Source organism: Chelonia mydas, chromosome 15 (assembly GCF_015237465.2).
Source record: "Chelonia mydas isolate rCheMyd1 chromosome 15, rCheMyd1.pri.v2, whole genome shotgun sequence".
Taxonomy (NCBI): Eukaryota; Metazoa; Chordata; order Testudines; family Cheloniidae; genus Chelonia; species Chelonia mydas.
Genome location: NC_057856.1, coordinates 32,877,552 through 32,900,952, shown reverse-complemented (window position 1 = coordinate 32,900,952; position 23,401 = coordinate 32,877,552). Strand labels below are relative to the sequence as shown.

The window sequence follows — 23,401 nt, the reverse complement described above, 5'->3', positions numbered from 1 at the left end:
GGAAAAATGAGGGGGGATTTGATAGCTACCTGAAAGGGGGTTCCAAAGAGGATAGATCTAGTAGCAGATGACAGAACGAGGAGTAATGGTCTCAAGTTGCAGTGGGGGAGGTTTAGGTTGGATATTAGGAAAAACTTTTTCACTAGGAGGGTAGTGAAGCACTGGAATGCGTTACCTAGGGAGGTGGTAGAATCTCCTTCCTTAGAGGTTTTTAAGGTCAGGCTTGACAAAGCCCTGGCTGAGATGATTTAGTTGGGGATTGGTCCTGCTTTGAGCAGGGGGTTGGACTAGATGACCTCCTGAGGTCCCTTCCAACTCTGATATTCTATGATTATCTGTTCTGTTCATTCCCTCTGGGGTACCTGGCATTGGCCACTGTCGGAAGACAGGATACTGGGCTAGATGTATGGGTGGCTGGCGAACCAGCTGTTGAGGGAGGCTAACCCCTTGCCCCTCACCTTCTGCCTGAGGTATTTTAAACAAATATCTATAGAAATGTGGCTGACCAAAATAAAATAATTAAAAGAGATGGAATGACTTACTGCCTGCGTTCAATTAACTACTGAAGTGTTCAAGCAAGATTGGCCAAATGGAATTAATGGATTAAAAAAAAATGATGTAACTTTTCTAAAAAATATATATACCTAGTACATTTACTGTGATTTATAATCTGTACTGTCTCAACGCTGCTGTCTTCCTTTATTCATTGTATTTGACATCCCCTCTTTTAATACTTACAACAGAAAATTATTTTACTGACTATAAGTCTGTTAATTTGTAATAAAAAGTTAGTAACTAAATTATGTCAGTAGAGTCTGAACGATTTAATTCTTGGAAGAAAAGAGGCAAATGCCAGTTAAACACCAAGCCACCTGCCAAAGCAATGGCAAGAGGGGATAAAATTGTCCAACACAGGGCAGGGCTTAACATCTTTAAAACCAGAGTTTCTGGATTTCCTCTTCCCAGAACTCCAATAAAAACAGAAACTTTCTGTGAAGTGCCCATCTCTAGCAGGCACTCCTCACTCAGCAGGGGCTCCAGTCTGAATAACTTGCATGTTTCCTCTCTCTTCCTAAGCACTGGCAGGACGCACAGTTTGTTTAATTAGTATAGGCAGAGCTCCAGTTCTGCCTGACTATTCACACAAGCAATGTCATGAAGACCTGGTGCAGCTAAAAGCTAACAAAGTGACTGGAATGAAGCCATCACAAAATATGCAGAGTAGTTTTGTACCTTCCTGAGCACACAGACCACTATATCTGTTGTCCGTAACCCTCATAGTGAGTTTTCAGCACAACAAAATCCAGTAGGGGGGAGGGGGCAAGGAAGACATTACTGACACTAACTGAGTTTTAAGGATCTCTCATCTCTGAACCATTGTTTTGCAAGTTGCATGTGCTAGTTTGAGGCAAAATCTCCTTTGCTTTTTCCTAATACTTTGCCTTTTTTTCCCCTTTGCTTTCACTGTTAATCTCTCAACAGAGCAGGATTCTGGCTAAGAGACGCAGGAGAGAGCATCCAAATGGGGGAATATAATTGAGCTGTTTCAAACAGTGAAACCAGGACTCCCATGGGCTTCCAACAGTGAAAGAGATTTTCCAAATGTGGAAAGTGGTTTGGAAGTGAGAGGAGGAATTTATGCTCACAACCTGGCATTGTTCCAGGAAAAAGCTGGCTGTTACCAACAGGAGGTGGATCACCAAGCCTTCATAAGTACATACATTTACCTCCCATATAAAGGAGAGGTTCCTGTTCTCAACCAGGATATGCAAACAAGGAAACTTACTGGAATGAGACTGCTGGGCCCCTGGGATTTCAACAACTGGCTGTTTTCCCAAGAGAGCTGGTTCAACCTGCTGAATATTTGGACAGAAGCCAGCCTACACACTGACAACTCCCTGTGACCGAAAGCATCGGGTTTGGCCTGTCCCGTGTCACCTCAGTGTGTTCCATATGCAGTGGGGGGCCCTTCAGGTAGGAAAGGGGAGCTTTGCCAGCCCTATTTGGCCCCCAACACTGTGTGATCTTTACCAGTTGCTGTAAACTAGCTCCAAGTGGCACCTCTACACTGTCATTTTTGCCTGTTCACATTCAGATGTCGCTAGTCTCCATTGTTTGTGTGGCGGTAGATAAACTATGTCTGAGCAGATCTTTCTGCTTTCTCCGGAGGTTGCTCTATACCACATATAATAGCACTCTGGAAACCTGATTATAACACAACTCCATTTTGTAGTTTAGATGGGACTTTTACCATGTTCCTGAGAAATGCTAAAGCTTTGGACAGTCCAAAAGCTAGCCCAGGTGAGCCCTAAATCTTGCGTATGCAGCAGTTTTGCCTGAGCCACCTTTGCTCTGCATTGTGGTGTAATGGAAATCCTGCCAGGGAAGCACAACCATTTTGCATACAAATCTGTTTACATGAAAAATGTTTGCAGAACTTTCCAGTAAGCTCTTGGATCATACTGAAGCAGCACAACAGCTGGACCACACCTATTAATTCGTTCATACAGCTATCTTTCCAAACTTGTGAAATGAGGATGGTGGGAGCCATGTCCCTTGATGTGCTGTGGCTATAGAGAGTGAATAGAGCATTTTACTCTGTGTGTGGGAGTTCAGCCTCCCACCTAAAAGAACACAAGGCCTCTTCTGGGAAGAGACTACCAGAGCAAGAGAATATTTGTCAGTTTCTTTACAATGAAATACTTGAATTTCAGCATAAAAGGGATAGGCTTTGCCTTTATAATATGCATTCCATGGATAGAGGGGTTTATTTTCAGCATGGTGCCACAAAGTTCCATACTTGGACTGGTGGTTGTTTACTATATTCATGTTATCTGGGAAAATAGGTAAGCTGTGAGGTGGCAAATTTTGAAGATGACACAAAATTACTAAGGTTAGTCAAGACTTAGGGTACGTCTTCACTACCCACCGGATCGGCAAGCAGCAATCGATCCAGCAGGGATCCATTTATCGTATCTAGTCTAGACACAATAAATCGACCCCCGAGCCCTCTCCCGTTGACTCCTGTACTCCAGCACCGCGAGAGGCGCAGGCGGAGTCGACAGGGGAGCAGCAGCAGTCGACTCATTGTGGTGAAGACACCACAGTAAGTCGATCTAAGTACGTCGACTTCAGCTACGTTATTCACGTAGCTGAAGTTGTGTAACTTAGATCGATCCCCCCCCCCAGAGTAGACCAGGGCTAAGAAGACTGAAAAACTTCAGAGGGACCTAACAAAGCAAGGTGAATGGGCTACACAATGGCAAATAAAAATTAAAGGAGAAAAATGCAAGGTAATGTACATTGGGAGGAATATTTTGAACTCTTAATGTACATTACTTGGTTCTAAATTGCCACACAATTACAATCACAAAAGGAGACGGGCATGACTGTGGACAGTGCAAGGAAGTCTGCTGTTCAATATGCAGTAGCAGTCAAAAAAGCAAACAAACAAAATGTTAGAGTGCTTTAATGAATGGGACTGGAAATAGTGAAATATTACACCATTATATAAATCAATGGGACATCCTCACCTGGAGCTCAGGCCAGTAATGCGTTGAGCACCCTGGCCACAATGCAGCAAAGCACTCAAGCACCTGCTTACCTGTAAATGTGTGAGGAGTCCCACTGAAGTCAGTGGTTAAAGCTAAGCATAAATTGAGTACTTTGCCAGATTGGAGCCAGAGCACTCAGCACCTTGAAGAGTACAGTGCCTGGAATACTGTGTTTGCTTTGGGCCACTCTGTTTTGAATCAGATAGAGGAGAACCAGAGAAATCTTAGCAAAGGTTCAGAGATGGAGGATGAAAATTATAAGGGACCTGGAAACAATTATACCTGGAGATAGTGTGACAAGATTGGGACAGTTTGGTTTAGTGAAAGATGAATACGAGGAGACATGACAAATATATAAAACAATGACTGGTATAGAGAAGATAAATAAGGTACTCCTATTTACCCGTCTCATAACCAGGGATCCTAGAAATCTGTTTGCCATAGAAAAAAGCAAAATTTGTTTTTTTACAGAGAATCTGTAGTTTTTACATTTTGTGGAAAAAATAAAAACATATAAAGTAGAACCCCTTGCCACCAACATACACGCAGAATATGGGATATAGACACTTCAGCCCCGGGTGGCAGGGGTCCAGCTGACAGCCCCACATGGTGGGGCTCCCGCTGTCAGATTTCATTTTAATCATGGAAAAACGTGGATTTTTATGTTTTTTTAATCAGAGAATTTTGGGATTTTTATCACAAAAAAATAGGATCCCTGCTCATAACACAGGAAAAAAGGGGACATTAAAAGAAACTGAAATGCAACAAATTTAAAACTGATCAAAGGAAATGATTTTTTACATAAAATATACTTCACCTTTGGAACTTACTGTCAGTGGGTGACACTGAGGCCAAGAACTTAAAGTGAACATCCACAGTTCCATTAGACAGCTGCCATGGTTCAGGGCTAGCTGCATCTTTGTCCCCTTTCTGGGCTCTGAGTGCACCCCTCAGTGTCAGGCCTTAAGGCTTTACCTCTACTGGGGAGGAATTAAAAAATTCTCCTTCTCTTCGGGCCCTGGGCTTGAGTAGCCTGCATATCAACTCTGCTGACCCAGCTGGTCTGACTGGGTTCAGAATGTGCGGTTTTTTTTCCTTCAGGAGCATGTGACCAGTGGTGTCTATGGTGACCAGATGCATGTTTTTCTTACCTAAAGATCTGTAATAATTATTTATATTACAGTAGTGCACAGAATCCCTAGTCCTGGATCAGGACCCCATTGTCTTAGACGTGATACCAACACTGTCCAGAAAGGCAGTGTCTGTCCAAAGAGCTTACTATCTAAGACAACAGAGAATAGGTGGATATAGACAGATAAGGGAGTACAAAGAAACAATGAGACAGTATTGGTCAGCATGATAGGCAATGGCCTCAGCATAACAGCAACTTAACCATAATCAAGTTTTTTGTAGGCATCATGGAAAAGGGAAGTTTTGAGGAGGGTTTTGAAAGAGGATAATCAGTTACCATCCTGTGAGGGTGACTAGGCAAGTCTAATTTCTTCAGACACCACCCCCCCCAGCAGCAACCTGTGTCAGTTTGGTCCCCGCAAAAACCTCCCTCCAAGAGTACACCGCCCCCCTTCTTCCCCTCCCCCGCTTTTGAAAGAGAATCCCCTTTTACATGGCTAGAGTCCTTTTGATCTTCTGGTTCCCAGGCCTTTTCTAGTCCTGGCATTCTCTCAAGTGTTTGCTGAAAAATGGCTTATCTTGAGCTATTCTTTTCCCCTTCCTGCTTGTTTTCTTTACAGTCCCCCCATTAAACTAAACCAATATATTCATTCAGTAAACATCCCAATAAACAGGTCAACATACAGTTTTCATACATTATTACAGGGCAGCTCCCCTTTCATCCAGAGCCGCCCAGAGGATTCAGGGGGCCTGGGGTCTTTGGCGGCGGGGGTCCTTCTGCTCCAGACGTGTTCGGCGGCACTGAAGGACCCGCTGCTGAAGTGCGGCCAAAAACTCTCGTGGGGGCCCCTGCGGGGCCCGGGCTTGGGGCAAATTGCCCCACTTGCCGCCCCCCCTCCCCGGGCGGCCCTGCTTTCATCACAACAGAATTTTACAAAATGTAGATGGAATATGCCCTCTCATTTCAGGCATAAAATAATCGTTAACAGACGGGTAAGGAAGAAACTTCTCTATGGGCAGGTTATTCCACAATTGTCCACTGGGAGGTTTCTTGAATCTTCCCGTGAGCCCTCAGGTACTGGCCATTGTCAGAGACAAGATGCTGGACGGGATGGACCATTGGTCTGATCTGGCAATGCATGTTTCTGTTTCTTCTTTCAATGTGTGTTTGAAGAGAGGTGCTTGGAGAACTGTGTCTCCTAGTGGTGGGGCTTTGCTGTCCAAGATGAATTCACTGTGTCTTGAGATGAATTGACAGAGCTGTGCGAGTACCTCAAAACTAGACACACATGGAATTCTGCAAATCAAGAGTTAGATGCATTTTGGCAGAGCAGTGGGTGGGCCTTGTTTCAAGAACACCAAGAAGTGCTGTAAATCAAGAATGGCTGAAGCTTACCTACTGTCTTCCAATACCATGCTGTTCTCTTGCCAGTGCTATCAGTCCCTAACTCTGATGAGAACACAGTTACAGTCATCTTATTGACCTCCCAGCTCTGATATGGAATGTTTGGGCCATGATACTACAATTTTAAAATTATGGGAGATAAAAAATGCAATTAAAATAAAAAACAAAATAACTAAGTGTTTAGGCCTGAAACCCAACCAAGTCTCGGAATATCAGAGACATTCTTACTATCCCTCTGACCAGCTCAAACAGACGTGGGAATGCACAAGCTGTTCAGCTGGACTGAGGCCCGAAGCCACTGTCCATATCATCCTGGATACAGGTTGAGCAAACAGGCTCTTTTCTCAGACAATGCCCTTAAATTCAGATGGATTATTAAAAGTTATGCATCTTCCACCCCCTCTCTTCCACTTCTTTCTCACTGCCCGCTTTTCTCTTCTCTCTTCCCCTTCCACTGCTCTCTCCTCTTCTCATGCCACATTCTACTTGTCTATTTCCTCCCACGGCCACCCCTTATAGTAAACAAACCTTCACTCTCCCCACCTTCCTTAAACAAACTGTTGTTTCCTTTTGATACAGTGGCCACCTGGAACACAGCAAATAAGGGACATATCATTAGGAAAAAATGGCTTAATCCATGGCAAAGATTGTATCGCCTTGTCGAGGCTCGGAAATTTTTGCTAAGATAGCCTATGTTGTGGAGCTGAACTAGTGATAACAGGCAAGAGCAATGGTGGGAGAAAACTAGTGTAGATAAGGTGCTGGCAGCTGCCAACTTTCTAAACGTCATGTTGTGTAAAACCTGCTCTAAGCAGGGCAGTGGAATAAACGGCATTTGCCACCTGGAACCTTGTCTGCACTAGCAACCCTGCAAGTGCCATGGGGAGGGGTGCTGTACTGGTGTTTGCAACGGTGAGAAAATTTTGCCAAATAAAAAACCAGTGAAGAGACAGCCAGAGAGGAAAAAGACAAGGGGTGGTGCAAATCTGAATTAACCCTGAACTCCTGCAATAAAACCTACCTGGAGATTCTGTGATTCATCAGTTCAAGACTGAGCTTCTGGTGAACTTTTGTTTCTCACTCTTTCACTCTGGTCCTGCAACATAGCCATATAATTATTAGAGACTGTACACGCAGTGGGAGCTACTAGAGTATTTAAAAAAATTGAGTGCATATTTCCTAGGTCAGGCTTCTCCACATCCTGGCTGGTCTCAGTGGTAAGATTACAAGCAATCAACAAGAACCAAATATATAATTTACTGTGTAAGGGGTTTATTCAGGGTCACAGGGTGTAAGCATTCGGGGGAGTCTGTACAAACTTATGAATTCTGGTTGATATTATAAAGTTGTTATGAAACTTCTGTATGATGAAAGGCCTTTCTGTGTATCCTCCTCTTCTGACAAGCTTTAAGCATGTATCACCCATTGTTAAAGACTATCAGCACCTGAACAGGTCTTACCTGAGGAGAACAAAAGAGCATGCTGGGGAAACCTGTTCCCTCCACTTTTTCTGGGGATTGAGAGAGTAGGAAGTTACCAAGAAGGACAAAGTAAAGTGAAGAAATGACAAAAGCAGAAGGTTATAAAAGTGCTCACGGGGGAAGACTCAGAGAAACACACTGGAAGTTTGGGCAGCGAAGGGGAAGGGAATGAACTAGCCATGGTCAGAGGAAGCGTGTTTGGGGAGAAGGCTCTGTGCCAGAACCTTTGCTAGGCACTGCAAAGGAAGGATCCTGGATAGCCCCAGATTACTCTGACCCCAACCCAAAGAATGCTCTGGAGTGTGAAAAAACTGATACAGGGAACTGCGTGTAGGGTTGTTTATTGTTGGATAGATCTGTGTATTTTTTGTGCTATTAAAGAATGGTGATTCAGAATCTGGTGCCAGTCTGTCTGTTTGTGTTCAGCATTTACACCTACCACGTGCCCTCTTGAAGAAGTAAACCAGAAGGCTCACTTGTGGGTAAAGTTCTGGGACAGGGTGTGTTTTATGCTACAGGGAGGGAATCTGAGGGCCTAGCACTAGTTCCCTGGACTGGGCTGTGGGCTATGTGGTTGAAACACTCAAAAGCAGGTGACAGAGTGTACTCAGAGGCCCTAAGATAGGGACAGTGTAGGGACTCTGTTCAGAGTGTAGAGGCTTAAAATACAGGAGATCCAGCAGCTGGGTTGCCTCACAACAGTCTGGTGAGAGGTCAGGAGAGGGTACTCAACTGCTGTTGTGACAGGTGGCATATTTTGCATCATTATTCACTAACGGGTGTCAAAGTCAATGAAAAATAAATGCCAGAGTCAGAAAAGCCCCATACAACTTGGTTTGCTTTAGTTTGTATACCACTTCAAAAGTTTTGCATTTCTGTTCTCGCCCTCACTAGCTACAAATGTAGAACAGAAAATCTTTGAAAATAAAAGCCACTCAGGAAGATTAAACAAGCTCGTGGTCCAAAACCTGAGTTAATTACTCTGGTTGTATGCAGGCAAAAAGCCCATTGGCTCAGATTCTGAACTGCATCCAATTTGTATGTAATGCAGCTCATCAGGTGAGTGTGGCAAAGGTGGCTGGTTGTACTACACACATCTGTGGCCCCTGGATTCCGAGGCCAGAGAAAATCAGTACAGCCTCAAGGCTGCTCTAGTTTACACCCAGCTGCCTGAGGCACCAAAGAACTATTCTGGCTGCTGGCTATAACTGGAATGCAAATGTGCTCTGGCTATGCTCCATTTTTCCTGGTCATACCCTGTATGGTGACAGGGCTGAGAGGATTAACTGCTTGCTGTACATCTCCTTGGGATTCCCTTTGCCTGGGAATTCTCCTGTCATAGATGGGGATCCTAGTTTTCCAGCCACATTACAAAGCAGCCAGAGCACTGGTAGGGAATAGGTCAGGATCTGGCCAGTTGATTCTATAGGAGTTTTGATTAAGTCATGACTTCAGGATTTGACTTAATTAACAGCTGAAGTCACCTACAAGACAGCCACTAATATTAGTCTGGACTTTTATTTGAAAATAGCATGGTGTGATGAAACAGGATTTTTTTGGAATGTATTTTAGGAATCTTAGGCATGCCTCAGTTTCCCTCTGTATGTTGCACTGCTACCCAATGGGTGCAAAAGGGTAACACTACTCCTGGAATAGCACAGTGTGTATGTGTGTGTGTGTGTATCCACCCTCACTGTCTGGTTGAATTAACAGTCATTAAAAAAAGTGCCTGAAACAGGCCTAAATCAGCAGAGGTCCAGCAAGACAAAGAGATGTCCCAATGACTGAGCAATCAACATCTAATAGCAGGAAACCCCAGCAAGCAAGACTTGTGAACTGAGTTGGGGAACAAGGTGGCAGATGACTGGAATAAAGCTGGAAGTCTTGGAGAGACTCAGGAGCCAGGACTAGGGAAACAAGTGGGGGACAAGAGAGAGCCAGAGCTCAACACAGCTTGGCTGGCTCATCATGACACTGGTTTGACCAGGATGGACTAACCCAAGGACTTTCAGATTCCGTATGTCAGGTGACTAATAAATAGTTACCTGCTTTGAAAAGGCTGCCTGTATCGCTGTAAATACTCCTTGAGAGTGTGGCACCGTGACAGGGCACAGTACAAGCTTCCTGCAGGAGTCTGGCTTGGCGGGATTCTCTGCAAGCAGCCAAAGAGAGATGGGGATAGCAGGTACTGAAGGCCCAGTCTCAGAGTCCTGGAGCCCATGGACCCGCCCCTGTGTGGGTCTCTTGGGCCTGGCACACTCAGGGGGTCACTCCCAGGAGTGTGATTGCAACAGACCATACCCTGTGGCTCTATGACACAACAAAACTATTAATTATATTAAGATTATTTAGTAAAGTTTCCAGCACGATTGCCAAAGCCTCAACCATCCAGAATGACAAGACTTGCTGTTAACAATGTTGCCTGTCTCTCAGACCGATCTTTCTTCTGACCTTATCACTCTGTTCAGCTGGCTCCAGCAAAGCTTGCTTTCGGGACCGGCAATCACAGGAGCCTCCCACCGCTCCCTCCCAGCCCTTTATCATCTAGAACAGCCTCCCTGCGCCTGTCACCCCAGCTCTCTCCCTCCCATATCAGATAGTCCCGCTTTCCCATGTCTCTGCAATGGCCTTGTTTACGATGTGCTCTGGCTGGGGCTTGTGGCTAGGAAGGACGCTGTGCCATGTAAAGACACGGGATCGCCCGTGTTGACGTGCGGGGAGCCCGGGGTGCGCGGCCAGGACTTTGCGAGGCTCGCGCACAGCGCACGGTTTGCGCGCACAGCACAGGCAGCATGAGGAGCTGATGCAACAAGGCGGAGGCCGCCGCAGGAGGCGGGCGGCTCAGCAGCGCGTGCGCGCGAAGCCGGGCCGCGGGGACGACTCTCGCCGGCCGCTGGGGCACGGCACTCGGCGGCTCCGCTCCCCCGCCCTCGGTCTGACGCAATGCATCTGCGCTCTGCCCCTTGTCACGGGCCAATCGCATGCTCCTCGGTGCTTGGCGTCGGACAGCACTGGCCAATGGGGCCGAGCCACGCTGGCAGAACGCGGGCGGAGCGGGCGGAACGCGGGGCGCCCAGCGTTCGGCCAGTGGAACGTCGGCGGCGCCAGCGTTCGCAGCAGCTCCGCGCCCGCCATGGCGGCGCTGCCCGGTTCCGCGGCCCCGCGGCTGCTCCTCATCCCCGGCCAAGCAGCCGAGCCCCTGGGCGCCGCAGCCAGCCGGCCCCTCTCCGTGGCGCTCCCGGTGGGGGGCCCGCGCTCCCCCAGCCCGGAGCCCCAGCCGCCGGCCCGCAAGCGGCAGCGGCTCACTCACCTGAGTCCGGAGGAGAAGGCGCTGCGCAGGTGAGCGGGGCCGCTGGGGCGCCGCGGGGTGGGGCCGGGGGCGTCTCCGCCGGGGCCGGGGCTCAGGGCTGCGCTGTCTCCCCGCAGGAAGCTGAAGAACCGCGTAGCGGCGCAGAGCGCCCGGGACAGGAAGAAGGCGCGGATGAGCGAGCTGGAGCAGCAGGTCTTGGAGCTGGAGCAGGAGGTAGGGCTCGGGGGGCTCGGGCCGGCCGGCTGCGGAGGGCAGGGAGCCCTGCGCCGCAGGGCTGTAAAGCACATTGCAGGCGGGGGGGAACGGAGCTGGCTGCTGCGGCCTGCTCCGCTGAGGTCGCCTGTGGGCTTCTTTCAGAACCAGAATCTCCTGCTAGAAAACCAGCTCCTGCGGGAGAAGACCCAGGGGCTCGCCGTGCAGAACCAAGAGCTGCGCTATCGGCTGGGGCTAGATGCGCCGGAGACGGAGGAGGAGAGAGCGCCCGAGGTGAGTGTCTGCCCCAATCCCACGCAGGGAACGGGCAGATGAGTCTGCTGGCAGTTCCTTGGTGCCTGAGACCGGCCAGCACCAGATACTTCAGTGGAAGGTGTAAGAAACTCGCAGTGAGTGAGGTGGGATGATCTGCCCTTGTACTAGGTTTCATCAAGAGGTAACAGATGGGCTTCACAGCCTGAAGCATTTGAGGCTTAATATCCTTCCAAAATCGTTAATTTGATTGCTGCATAGGGATGGGGGGGCTTCTCTTATCTCCACTGAGGGCTTTAAGTGGCTGCTGGCTGGCACCTTGGAAAAAACCCAGCAGCATTCAAAGAGTTAATTCAGAACCCTCTCAAATCTACATCTCATGCTGGTCTCGGTGTAACCTGCTTTTTATCCTTGCATGCATAGTAGCATTAAATCCAGCCACAAGAGCTGGTGGTGAATAACCAGTATGTGGTACAAAGGGAAAACAATGGGCTGGCAAGGTCAGCCGCCTTCAGAAGATGGTCGTGGATCCAGTGTACTATTAATGGATGTCTCAGACTGAAGTTAAATATACAGTGGTGTATTTAACATGAGTCTTCAACGGTCGTCTCACTTCCAGTCTCTGCAGCGCTGTTCCTTGTTTTGGCTGCTAGCCAAGTGAGGTTGAGATTCAGGCAACAGACTGCCAAAGGATGGTTGCATGATGACACTCAGTATCGTACCCTTGCAATAATGGGAAGAACTTCAAACAGGTGGTTTAGCAGTCAAAATAATATTGGATAATTAGGCTTCTCTTCTTATACAGGTGGTGATGGAATCACAGGTGGATGAAATCAGGATGGTGACCGGGTCCGCTGAGTCCGCAGCACTCAGACTACGTGTTCCTCTGCAGCAGGTGCAGGCCCAGCAGTCACCCCTCCTGACAGTCTCCACATGGATGCTGATGGCATTGACTCTTCAGACTCTGAGGTGAGCAGCCATTCCATGTTTACAAATCATGAGTTTTTGAAAGAATTACAGCCCAGTGTCTCCAATTCATCAGCTATGGTACTAGGGGCATTAGAATTTGAGCTGTAACACACCAACAATGTAGTTCAGATAAGCTGGCATATTTCAAAGGCCCAGATGCTCTCAGATACATTTGTGCTTGTGAATCTTGGGCAGAACTACTGACCTACAAGCTGTGTCCAATAAGTCAAAGACAGGCGGGTGAGGTAATATCTTTTAGTGGATCAACTTCTGTTGGTGAGAGAGACAAGCTTTCAAGTTCTGAAGACGACGTCTATGTAAATTTGAAAGCTTGTCTCTTGCCAACAGAAGTTGGTCCATTAAAAGATATCGCCTCCCCCACCTTGTCTCTCAATATTCTGGGACCAACACTGCATATTAGGTATTCTAAGAGACCATTCAACAGGAAGTGGCCTATTAATGCTCCTGTGGTCATAGGACAAAAACAGGACTATAAATGAAGCGGAAGTTCATTATTTTGAAGGCAGTTAAATAGCGTACCTTATTGTTCCCATAAACATTATCATTCAACTTTTTGCAACATGAAGAATAGACCCCTAGAAATGTAGGACCTTGAGAAATTATCTAGTCCCCTGCACTGAGGCAGGATTTAAGGATATCTAGAACATCCCTGACAGGCTTGTCTAATCTGTTCTTAAAAAATCTCTTAACAGGGATTCTGTGACCTCCCTTGGAAGCCTAGTCCAGTGCTTAATTGTCTTTATAGTTAGATAGCTAACCTAGGGGTTTGTCTACAGTAGCAATTTTGGCGGTCAGGGATGTGAAAAAACACATCTCTGACTGACCTAAGTTTCACCAACAAAAGTGCCGGTGTGGCTAGCACTATGTTGGCAAGAGATGCTCTCCATTGATACAGCTATTGCAGCTCATTGAGGGTGGTTTCATTATGCCAGTGGGAAAGCTCTTTTCCACTGGCATAAAGCAGCTACACAGGAGACCTTGCAGCGCTGCTGCTGTAAGGTCTGTAGTGTAGACATAGTCTAATCTGCAGCCCAGGAGATTAGACTGTTACTACTTGTTCTACCTTCAATGGATATGGAGAACAATTATCTTGTCCTCTATAACCCTTAACATAATTACTTACCTTCTCCCTACTCAGTCTTTTCTGGAGACTAAACATGTGCAGTTTTTTAACCTTTCCTCATAGGTGAGGTTTTATCACTTCTGTTGCTCTTCTGAACATTCTTCAGTTTGTCCAGATCGCGGCTAAAGTGTGGCACCCAGACCTGGACTCAGTACTCCAGCCAAGGTCTCACCTGTGCTTAAGAGAGCAGGACACTTGCTTCATATCTTGCATAGTATACTCCTGTTAATACACCCCCAAATATGAGCCTTGTTTACAGCTGCATCACATGTTGGCTCATTTTCAGTTTTGTGTGCATGTAAAAACCCTGAAAACATGCAATCCTTCAAAGCAAATGCTGTATTTCTACTGTAGCTTTGGACAGGTTTTAAATAGCCTAATACTGTGAAGTCTACTAATTACTGTTCAACTGCTGTCTGTATCCCAGAGTCAGATACAAGGACATGAGACAGCTAAAAGCCAAGGAACAAACAGGTTGATACTGATAACCTTGTGGTCATGGAAACTACTGCTCAGGCTAGTACCTGGTGCTGACTCTTTATTTCCAGATTTTGCCTTTGTTTGTTGGCTCTACAGAGATTGTAGGCAAAGAGTTTTTTGTTCGAATAGTACCCCCCACTTGATCTTGAGTGGGCCCCATTAGGGGTACTGTAATGCAAATCAGTAATGTAGAGAACAGTCTAATGGTGCCAGTCAAGCTCCTGGAAGGGTTAATGGACTAGAAAGCTCAGAGTTAAGTAAATGAGCATATCAAAGTACATATGCCATTCCCACTTGTGCTGCCTTTCAGTACTGATCAGGTCTTCAGGTCCTATTGAGCTTAACCTACTTGAGGTTGGTTTCAAGGGTAGGTTTGGTTTGTGTACAGTAGTTTGCATGTTCCTTTTAAAATGGTGGGTTTTGTATTCTGCAGTCTGATCTCCTGTTGGGCATTCTGGACAGCCTGGACCCAGACATGTTCCTCCGGTATGGTAATTCGGAGTCATCGTGCTTGGAAGAGCTGGAGGAAGAAATCTGTGGAAAAGAATCAGATTCCTTACCAGCCTCCCCCACTCCCTCTGTGGGGTCCTCATCAGCCAAGTTGGAGGCCATTAATGAACTGATCCGGTTTGACCATGTGTACACCAAGCCCCTGATCTTTGAGATCCCTGCTAAAATGGGCAGCCAAGCTGATATGTTAATGAAAATAGAGGAAGCATCTCTCTCTCCCTCAGAAGACAAGGACCTCCCTGAGTCCCCAGTCTCAGTGAAAGAGGAACCTATAGATAATTTTTTGCCTGAGCTGGGTATCTCAAACCTGCTCTCATCTGATCACAGCCTTGAGACCTCTTGCTGTCTGTTGGATGCACGTAGTGACTCTGGATATGAAGGATCCCCTTCTCCCTTCAGTGATCTGCCCTCTCCACTGAGCACAGACCATTCTTGGGAAGATACTTTTGCCAATGAACTTTTTCCCCAGTTGATCAGTGTCTGATTTATTCATTAGTGTTGCATCTCTCTTCTGTGGAGCAACACTTTACAATCTATGCAGGGTAGTAAGAACCATCTCCCCTTTTTCTTAAGCCAGGAGTAAAGTAGATGGCTATTTCTTAAAGAACATTACTCTTTAAAGTGTTTTCACCAAAGCCAGTATTTTGCTAATTTGTGCCCATCTCAGACTCAGAATACAACTGGGTATAATAGTGCCCTTTGTACCACTACTTTCTCTTGGAAAGGAAATGGTTAATCTCCCTTATCAGAGACCAAAAGTAATATCCTCAAAGAAATAAGTGCTCTTGTACCTAAACTGTACCTTGCCCAATTTGGGCAAACCCTCAGTACCTAGGAGAAATTTACTTTGGGGTAGTGGGAGGAGTTTAAGTCCTTGGCACAGCAATAGCCTGCTTAGGCAGTAGGGCTATGTTTCCCTCCATGTACAGACAGTTGGCTCAACATAAGATTAAAAATCTCTTGTAAATTTTACATAACTTACTATGTAAATGCTTATGAAAGTTTTCTATTGCTACTTAGTTTCAGTGATTTGCTTTCTCCATTTAATATTTAAAAGTACCTGTGCAATTAAAAAAGTGCAATGAAGATGTTCTCTCTACTTCCATTTTAAAATAACAGCTGGGGGAGAAGATCTCTGCTTCTGTGTCAACCTCATACTGCTTACATGGTAAAAGGATGGGTGTTGTAATGGTTCCTGTATTGTACAGACATGAAATGGCTTGTTTCAGTGCTTCTTTGCAACAGCTCAGTACAGCTGTGGAACAAAACTGGTTACAAGACCATCTTTGGTCTGATCAGCTATCAAAGCCTTACATGGGTAGGAGCATGCTACATGTGATTGAGAGTAGCCATGCTGCTGTTGAGAGCAGAGACCTTAAAGGGTTCGTCTACACTTAAAACACTAGTGTACATCTAAAATGAAGGGGTATAAATGAGCTATTACCCCTCAAAGAAATCTTATGCATTATGGATAATTGAAAACATCCACTCAATATGCAGTGGCAGTCAAAAAAGCTAACACTAGTGAGAATCAGTGGAAAAGAGAACACAACATATCACAGTGCCTTTATATAAATCCATGGTACACTTACATCTTGAACACTTGTGGAGAGCTAGTTGCCCCATCTCAAAAAAGATGAGAGATTTGGAAAAGGTACAGAAAAGGGCAAAAATGATAAGGGATATGGAACAGCTTCTATCTGAGGAGAGATTAAGTAGACTGGGACTTTTCAGCGTGGAAAAGAGACAACTAAGGAGGGGATATGATAGAGGTCTATAAAATCATGATAGGTGCAGAGAAAGTAAATAAGTGTTAGTTACTTTTCATAACAAGAACTAGAGATCACCAAATGAAATTAATAGGTTTAAAACAAACCAAAGGAAGTATTTCTTCACACAATGCACTCACCATCTGAAACTCTTCACCAGAGGATGTTGTGAAGGCCAAGACTATAACAGGGTTCCAAAAAGATAAGTTCATGGAGGATAGGTCTATCAATAGCTCTTAGCCCAGATAAGCAGGGATAGTGCCCATAGCCTGTTTCCCAGAAGCTGGGAATGGGTGACAGGGGATGGATTACTTGCTAATTGCCTGTTTTGTTCATTCTCTCTGAAGCACCTGGCATTGGCCACTGTCAGAAGACAGGTTTCAGAGTAGCAGCTGTGTTAGTCTGTATTCACAAAAAGAAAAGGAGTACTAGTGGCACCTTAGAGACTAACCAATTTGAGCATAAGCTCAAATCACTGAATGCATCCAATGAAGTGAGCTGTAGCTCACGAAAGCTTATGCTCAAATAAATTGGTTAGTCTCTAAGGTGCCACTAGTACTCCTTTTCTTTTTGTCAGAAGACAGGATACTGGGCTAGATAGATCTTTGGTCTGATCCAGTATGGCTAGTCTTTTGTTAATGCTTCAGTATAGACACTACTACTGCCCTCAGGAGCCATTCTCCTGGTGGTATAAGTAATCCACCTCCCTGAGAGATGGTAGGTAGGTTGATGGAAGAATTCCTAGAGATTAGGTTGGTTTAATTATGCTGCTCAGGGCTGTGGATTTTTCACACCCCTGAGCCATGTAGCTGGGCTAACTTAGCCTTTGGGTAGAGACCAGGTCATTGTAAATTCCACATGCAAACTACTACAGGGTAGAGTAGGTAAGGCTAACAATAGCCAAAGCTGCTTTATACTAGAAAAATTACTGGAGAGCAAAGCAGTTTAGATGAACCTGATCTAAAGCCTCTAGGTTATGTCTACACTTAACACCTAATAATGGCACAGCTGCAGGAGTGTATGCAAATGGGAGGGGGTGGCTGAAGGTAGTCCACCTCCCTAAGTAGTAGTAACTAGGTCAATGGAAGAATGCTTCTGTCAAACTAGTGCTGTCTACAGCATAGCTGTCTCTCTCCAGGGGTGTGGATTTTTCACACCACTGAAACACAGCTGTGCTGATGTAAGTTTTCAGTGTAGACCAGCCCTAAGTAACAAATCATTACAAAACAATGCCTTCAGCTTGCCATTCCACCTGAGGAAGGGTTTCTTGTGACTTCTATTTTTGCATAATGAGTGCAAGAGCTCCTGTTAGGGTTCTGGGAGGTGCACCTGCCCATGATGAACAGACCCTCCCTCAGCCTATGGGGAGGATCCATTGAGTCCAGGACTCAACTAATTACAGGGGACAGCAGAAAAAAAACCCACAAAGACAGGTGTGAGGATCAATAGTAGGGAACCTGAAGGCAACACTGAGCAGAAAACCCCAGGCAGCAAGCCCTGCTCCTCAATGGTGTCAAGGGAGGCAGCAGATGCCACCCAGAGGAACTCTGCCCAGATATGTGAACGGAGAGAGGAACGGAAATAGGCCCCACCATTGCAGAGAACCCCCTCAGCCACCATCGTCTCCCTGCTGTTACAGATAGCCATGTTGGCCATCACTAGGAGGAGGTCCCGTGACTTTGTAAGGCCAGGAGCTGAGAGGCAGAGATGCTTCTCATTCAGAGATACTCCACCCTGAAAACTTATATAGACATAGCTGTTTCTCTCAAGTGTGGAAAAATCTACACCCTGTATAGACAAGGACATGCTATCCTAACCACACTTACTGTTTACAGTGCTAGGTTGATGGAATAATTCTGCTGACCTAGCTACTTCTCCTTGGGGCAGGGGATTACCTACTGTGACAGGAGAAACGCTCCTGTTGCTGTAGTGAATTACTACACTGAAGTGCTACAGTGATGCAGCTACAGCACTGAAGATGTGCAGTGTAGAAATAGCTCTAACTCACTGAGGGTCTCTTGCAGAGCCATCGATTTACAACCTGATAGAAGAAGAAGAAAACTTCCTGACACTAGCTTAATTATCCATCAACCACAGCACCATTTCTCAAATGGGACCACAGCCTCCTGGGCTATGAAAAGTGATATTTGTATGTTTGTTAATGTCACTTCTCATTGCTTTCCACTGAGCTAGCAAATTTGCTGCTGTGAAAAGTGATATTAACAAACATACAAATATCACTTTTCACAGAAGCAGACTTGCTAGCTGGCAAGTCTTAGAAAAAGAAACAAAAGACAAGAACATGTAAAGCATCTTATTTGTGTTCCTATTCTGTTTAGGTCCAGTAAAGAATAGAGATAATAAAAATAATGTATAGTTGAGTCTACAAAAAACCCTACATAAATTACAATGATTTAGGCATATATGTGTATATTTATTTTTCCTAAAAGTTTATTCTGTATTTTAGGAAAAATTGTCAGAATGGCCACTAGCAAGAGTTGGTGGCCATACTCTGAGGCTACCAAAAAATTTGTGAGAACGCTTGCACTAGAGTGCTCTTGCTAGGAGCCTCCTGTATTTGAGAGAGATTTGGTCTTCTCTGATTTCTCTCCTCCTCTAGCAAGGAGGAAGTCACTAAATCTTTTAATAAACCAATAAGTACATTCAAACAATTTCTCCTATTTAAGGGAGAAAACTTCATACCATATCCAAGCACTTCTGTTTCAAACTCAAATCAGCTGTAGACAATACAGTGTTAAACACTGTAAAGAATGAGTCCATGCCTATTAATTTTATAAGCACATATTTACTGAAGTTCAATTTTTTTTGTTCTGAGCTATTTCTGCAGGAATAAGTGTGGGTGCAGTACTATACATAAACTCCTATTCTAATACAAAGATGTGTCTTAAGAGATGAGTGGGAAATTGAGCTAATCAACCCTCATGTAGCTTCTGTTACATGGTGAGCATGAATAGGTGGGAGGGCAACCCTATAATCCGCAGCCATGAAGAAAAGCAGGGAGGAGTAGGCTTGACATTCATTAGAGGGACAGGAAGCTTTCCAAGCTTGGATAAAGGGAGACAAGTCAAATTTGTGAGTGAGAGTTGATAGTTGAATCCATGCAAGAAGATGAGGTGTAGGAGAAGACCAGGAGCACCCAACATAATCGGGAAACCACACACACAAAAAAAGAGGAATATTGATAAGCATGAGCAGCAGTGGCTGCAGGAGTGCTTACAAAAAAAAATTGTAAACACTGAAAAGAAGAGCTTGGAGGAGGATAAAGCTTTAGTTTTGCAAATGTTTACAGGGAGCTCCTCCCAACCATGAGGGGCAGCAAGGGAGAAAGCACAAAAGGTGTGCTTGTTTGAAATTTTAACAAGTAGGCAGAGGTTGCTATCACAGGCCAATCAGAGACAGGAGTCAACATCTTGATACTGAAAGATAAATGATAGGCCTTGAAAGCGAAGACAAGTAGCTTATGTTTGATATGATAGAGGAGAGATGCAAAAAGAGGCGTGACAGTTCAGACACTGAGCTGTGCTGCATCCTGAATGGATATGAGCAGGGGAAGGTTACATTTGTGAAGGCGAGAGAGAAGGATGCTGTAGTCATCAAGATGAGAGCTTGCACCTCCTTCTCTCCACAGCCATTAGAAATCACATATCCCCGTGTCCCCACTGCTGTAGGAGTTCCCTAAACTGGTAGATGTGGCATATACAACATCAGTCACACCATAGGGTTAACAGTTGCAGCTATTTTAAATATTATTTCACGTATGTCAAAAAGAACACATTAAACACTCAAATCCTTCAGACTAGGGGATGGGGAGAGAAAAAAAAATCAGATCTTAAAATGTGACTGTAGATAGAGAATCATTACATGAGGGACATGGGGGCCCCAGCAATAAAATAGAAGGGTTGCTATGGACAGGTTTTCACATTCAAGGTAAGTTTTAACATCTGTAGGTTTAAAAAAAACCCAAACAAAAACAAAAGACACCCCACAGAACAGACAATTTTGTGAGTATGTCAGAAGGGCAGAATTCCCCCCAACAAAATGGACCTTCAGATCTTCTCAACAGACAACCCCTTCCTCCCTCAGACTCTGTCCTTTCAAAATGTACGCCCACAGATCCTAGGCTTGAGGCCAAAAGATTATGTCTATGCAGAAGTATCCACTACCTGAAAGTTGCACATGTGAAGTCCCTAGAATTCTGTACGTTGTCCAGAAAAGTACAATAAGATCAAGAATAGCTCACTGAGGCCATGCAGCCCAACCCACTGCTCTTGTGGCCATGGTCCCCTTCCTGCACAGATGTGTATATGAAAAACACCTGGCCTTTGAAGGGCTGTTTGAACTGAAATACTAGACCATATAACTGATGTCACTATGCTGCTTGCTGCTCAGTTGCTGAATTAGTCACATGCACTTTGCACATTTGATAGGGAGAGTAGCATTCACTTCTTGGAAAGTATTATACAATTGTGACAGTCTCATTATATCCTGAACATCCTTATAACATGAGGTATAGAAAAGTTGAGTGAAAATGCCCCTCCCCTACACAGTTGCAGCAAAGGATTTCCAGCAAGGACTAGAGCTGTTAGTTGCTGTTACCATCTGGAGCTCTCACCATTTCACTCTAGTGACAGCTCTCATTTTAGGTAGAGCTTTTTGTGGTAAACAATACTCCCCTTTACTTACAATAGCATCTTGAGTGAGCTAAAATACTTAAGTTTCACTCACGTGATTTAGCTGAGAAGTTGCATTTCCTATGCATCTGCAGTGGCTCATGACCAGATGAGACACTAAATAAAAGCATAGGACACAATGGAAAAGTCTTAATTGTCTTAGACACCTTACTAGAAAGCAAGGCATTTATTTTTTGAACAAATTACCACAGCACAGCTAACTGCCAAAAATGAGAAAAAGAAGTTTTAAGCTGAGCCCTTTAGCTATCTGAACAGCTGCCATAGTCTAACATGCCTCCTACAAAGAAAGCCTGTCCATCCTCCCTCAGAAAATTGATGCCCCTACCTGTAGAAACCTGCTCACCCTACTCCCAGACACAATTTAGTATAGTTACCAACCTCTGCTACAGAGCCTCTCATAAGGGAGAGTCCAGGGTGGTCTGCCTTGGCTCCTGTTTACTTACTACCCTCTCCTTGTGTTCAGATTAGCTCCAGCACCCAGATTTAGCTGCATTACATATCACTTGTGATGCTACCTGGAAGCCTTCAGGATGAAAGACATTACAGCAGTGTACAGTATTATTTTCTAAGTTATTAGGCCAACTTTCCCCAGACTTCTCCTCTCCAGTCTCTTACAAGTGTTTATGTCAGGGCTGCTGTAGGGGACATGGAAATCCTGGTGTTTCCCTATGAAATCTGAGCAGCTACTGTAATAAGATGGCAAGAGGCAGTTACAGGAAGGCATGAAACGGGTGTGTCTTAAAGCACATATAGAACGCAGTAGCTTAAACATACACGTCTGAACAACATGCACTCATCTAAAGGGCTAAGTTCCTTCTTCTCCAGAGACTGGATCTACACTAATTAGCCATGTTAGGGAAGGTTAAGCCAGGTTCTCTGCAAAGCAGCTAAAAATTAGAGGGAAACCTGCTTCCACTCAGCTCCGTTCAGTTAACGCAGTAACTTTCTCACAGGGCACACGGAGGCAGTCTATTTCGAGAATTTCAAGCAGTTTTCCCATGGTTTATCTAGCACTGGTACAACTTCACCAGTGCTAGCAAGAATCATAGAATATCAGGGTTGGAAGGGACCTCAGGAGGTCATCTAGTCCAACCCCCTGCTCAAAGCAGGACCGATCCCCAACTAAATCATCCCAGCCAGGGCTTTGTCAAGCCTGGCCTTAAAAACTTCTAGGGAAGGAGATTCCACCACCTCCCTAGGTAACGCATTCCAGTGTTTCACCACCCTCATAGTGAAAAAGTTTTTCCTAATGTCCAACCTAAATCTCCCCCACTGCAACTTGAGACCATTACTCCTTGTTCTGTCATCTGCTACCACTGAGAACAGTCTAGAGCCATCCTCTTTGGAGCCCCCTTTCAGGTAGTTGGAAGAAGCTATCAAATCCCCCCTCATTCTTCTCTTCTGCAGAGTAAACATCCCCAGTTCGCTCAGCCTCTCCTCATAAGTCATGTGTTCCAGTCCCCTAATCATTTTTGTTGCCCTCCGCTGGACTCTTTCCAATTTTTCCACATCCTTGTTGTAGTGTGGGGCCCAAAACTGGACACAGTACTCCAGATGAGGCCTCACCAATGTCGAATAGAGGGGAACAATTCGAGTGACCAGTGACGTGGACCAGTTGACCTTTTTAAAACCATTTTATAATCAGTGGGCCTGGCACCACACTGGGAGGTGATGTTCAACAGATTATCCACCATGATCCTCAAGGTCTTTTTAGAGTTACTGCTTCCCAGGATGGGATCCTGAAAATATAGCCTACCTACTTTGTTCCTAGATACATACATTTAGCCATATTAAAATGCTTATTGTTTATGCCCATCTTGCAAAGCAATCCAAATAGCTATCACCCTGTCTAATTCACCACTCCCTCAGTCTTTCGGTCATCAGCAAACATCCTAACTCTATCTTCTCCTCTTTCTGCGATATCAGGATGCTACTGTTCAGTGTCACATACCCATAACACGCAGCCAAGAAACACTGCACTACACCAGCAGAGCAGAGATTTACAGCAGATCCAAGGATTCAATAAGAGAAAGACAACACAAAACAGGGAGCCTCTGTTTCTGCCACTGGATTCCAGAGGGGAGACCGAGAAATGCAGTTGGCCTGATGAGAATTGGTCCAACTTCCATGCACAGAAAATAGTCTCTGTCCACTATATTAAAGAGTTACATTTGCTGAGACAAAAAACACAAAGCAAGCACCTGCTATCTCTCACATCCATGGCGGTGAGCAGGGCTTGAATCTTCGTGAACAGCATCTTTAGAGAAGCATGAACACACCTGAGTCTCAAGAGATGGGTCAGGTCATCATAGGCTAAAGACTTCATATACAAATTTTCAGCCCTTCATATACAAATTCTCAGGCAAAAGCACAGCTGCAAAATCCAGTATTTCAATCAATTCCTATAGACAAAACTCAACAGAAATATTTACTGAGACCATATCTACTTCTGTATCACGCATAGTGCAACG

At 45.2% G+C, this 23,401-nt stretch overlaps 1 protein-coding gene and 2 long non-coding RNA genes across 4 annotated transcripts; 1 reads left to right on the top strand and 2 right to left on the bottom strand.

The window, feature by feature from the left end:
• Window positions 1–3,300: 3,300 nt before the first annotated feature.
• LOC122463024 lies at window positions 3,301–10,135 on the bottom strand. The gene is made up of 3 exons (XR_006285971.1): window positions 9,617–10,135; window positions 7,112–7,186; window positions 3,301–6,676 (listed from the first exon to the last, which is right to left on the bottom strand). It is a non-coding gene; the product is annotated as an uncharacterized LOC122463024 (long non-coding RNA).
• Window positions 10,136–10,242: 107 nt separating this feature from the next.
• On the top strand, window positions 10,243–15,535 carry XBP1 (X-box binding protein 1). Of its 2 annotated transcripts, XM_043529300.1 has the most exons (5): window positions 10,243–10,910; window positions 10,998–11,094; window positions 11,239–11,367; window positions 12,152–12,315; window positions 14,373–15,535. In XM_043529300.1, the coding sequence occupies exons 1-5, from the start codon at window positions 10,375–10,377 to the stop codon at window positions 14,560–14,562; spliced, it is 1,116 nt and encodes a 371-aa protein (XP_043385235.1). In that variant the 5' UTR covers window positions 10,243–10,374; the 3' UTR covers window positions 14,563–15,535. The 2 variants fall into 2 exon arrangements, with proteins under 2 accessions (XP_043385235.1, XP_043385234.1); XM_043529299.1 differs by having other exon boundaries at window positions 10,331–10,910; window positions 10,998–11,367.
• Window positions 10,784–21,940, bottom strand: LOC122463025. The gene is made up of 2 exons (XR_006285973.1): window positions 20,965–21,940; window positions 10,784–12,417 (listed from the first exon to the last, which is right to left on the bottom strand). It is a non-coding gene; the product is annotated as an uncharacterized LOC122463025 (long non-coding RNA).
• Window positions 21,941–23,401: the final 1,461 nt, after the last annotated feature.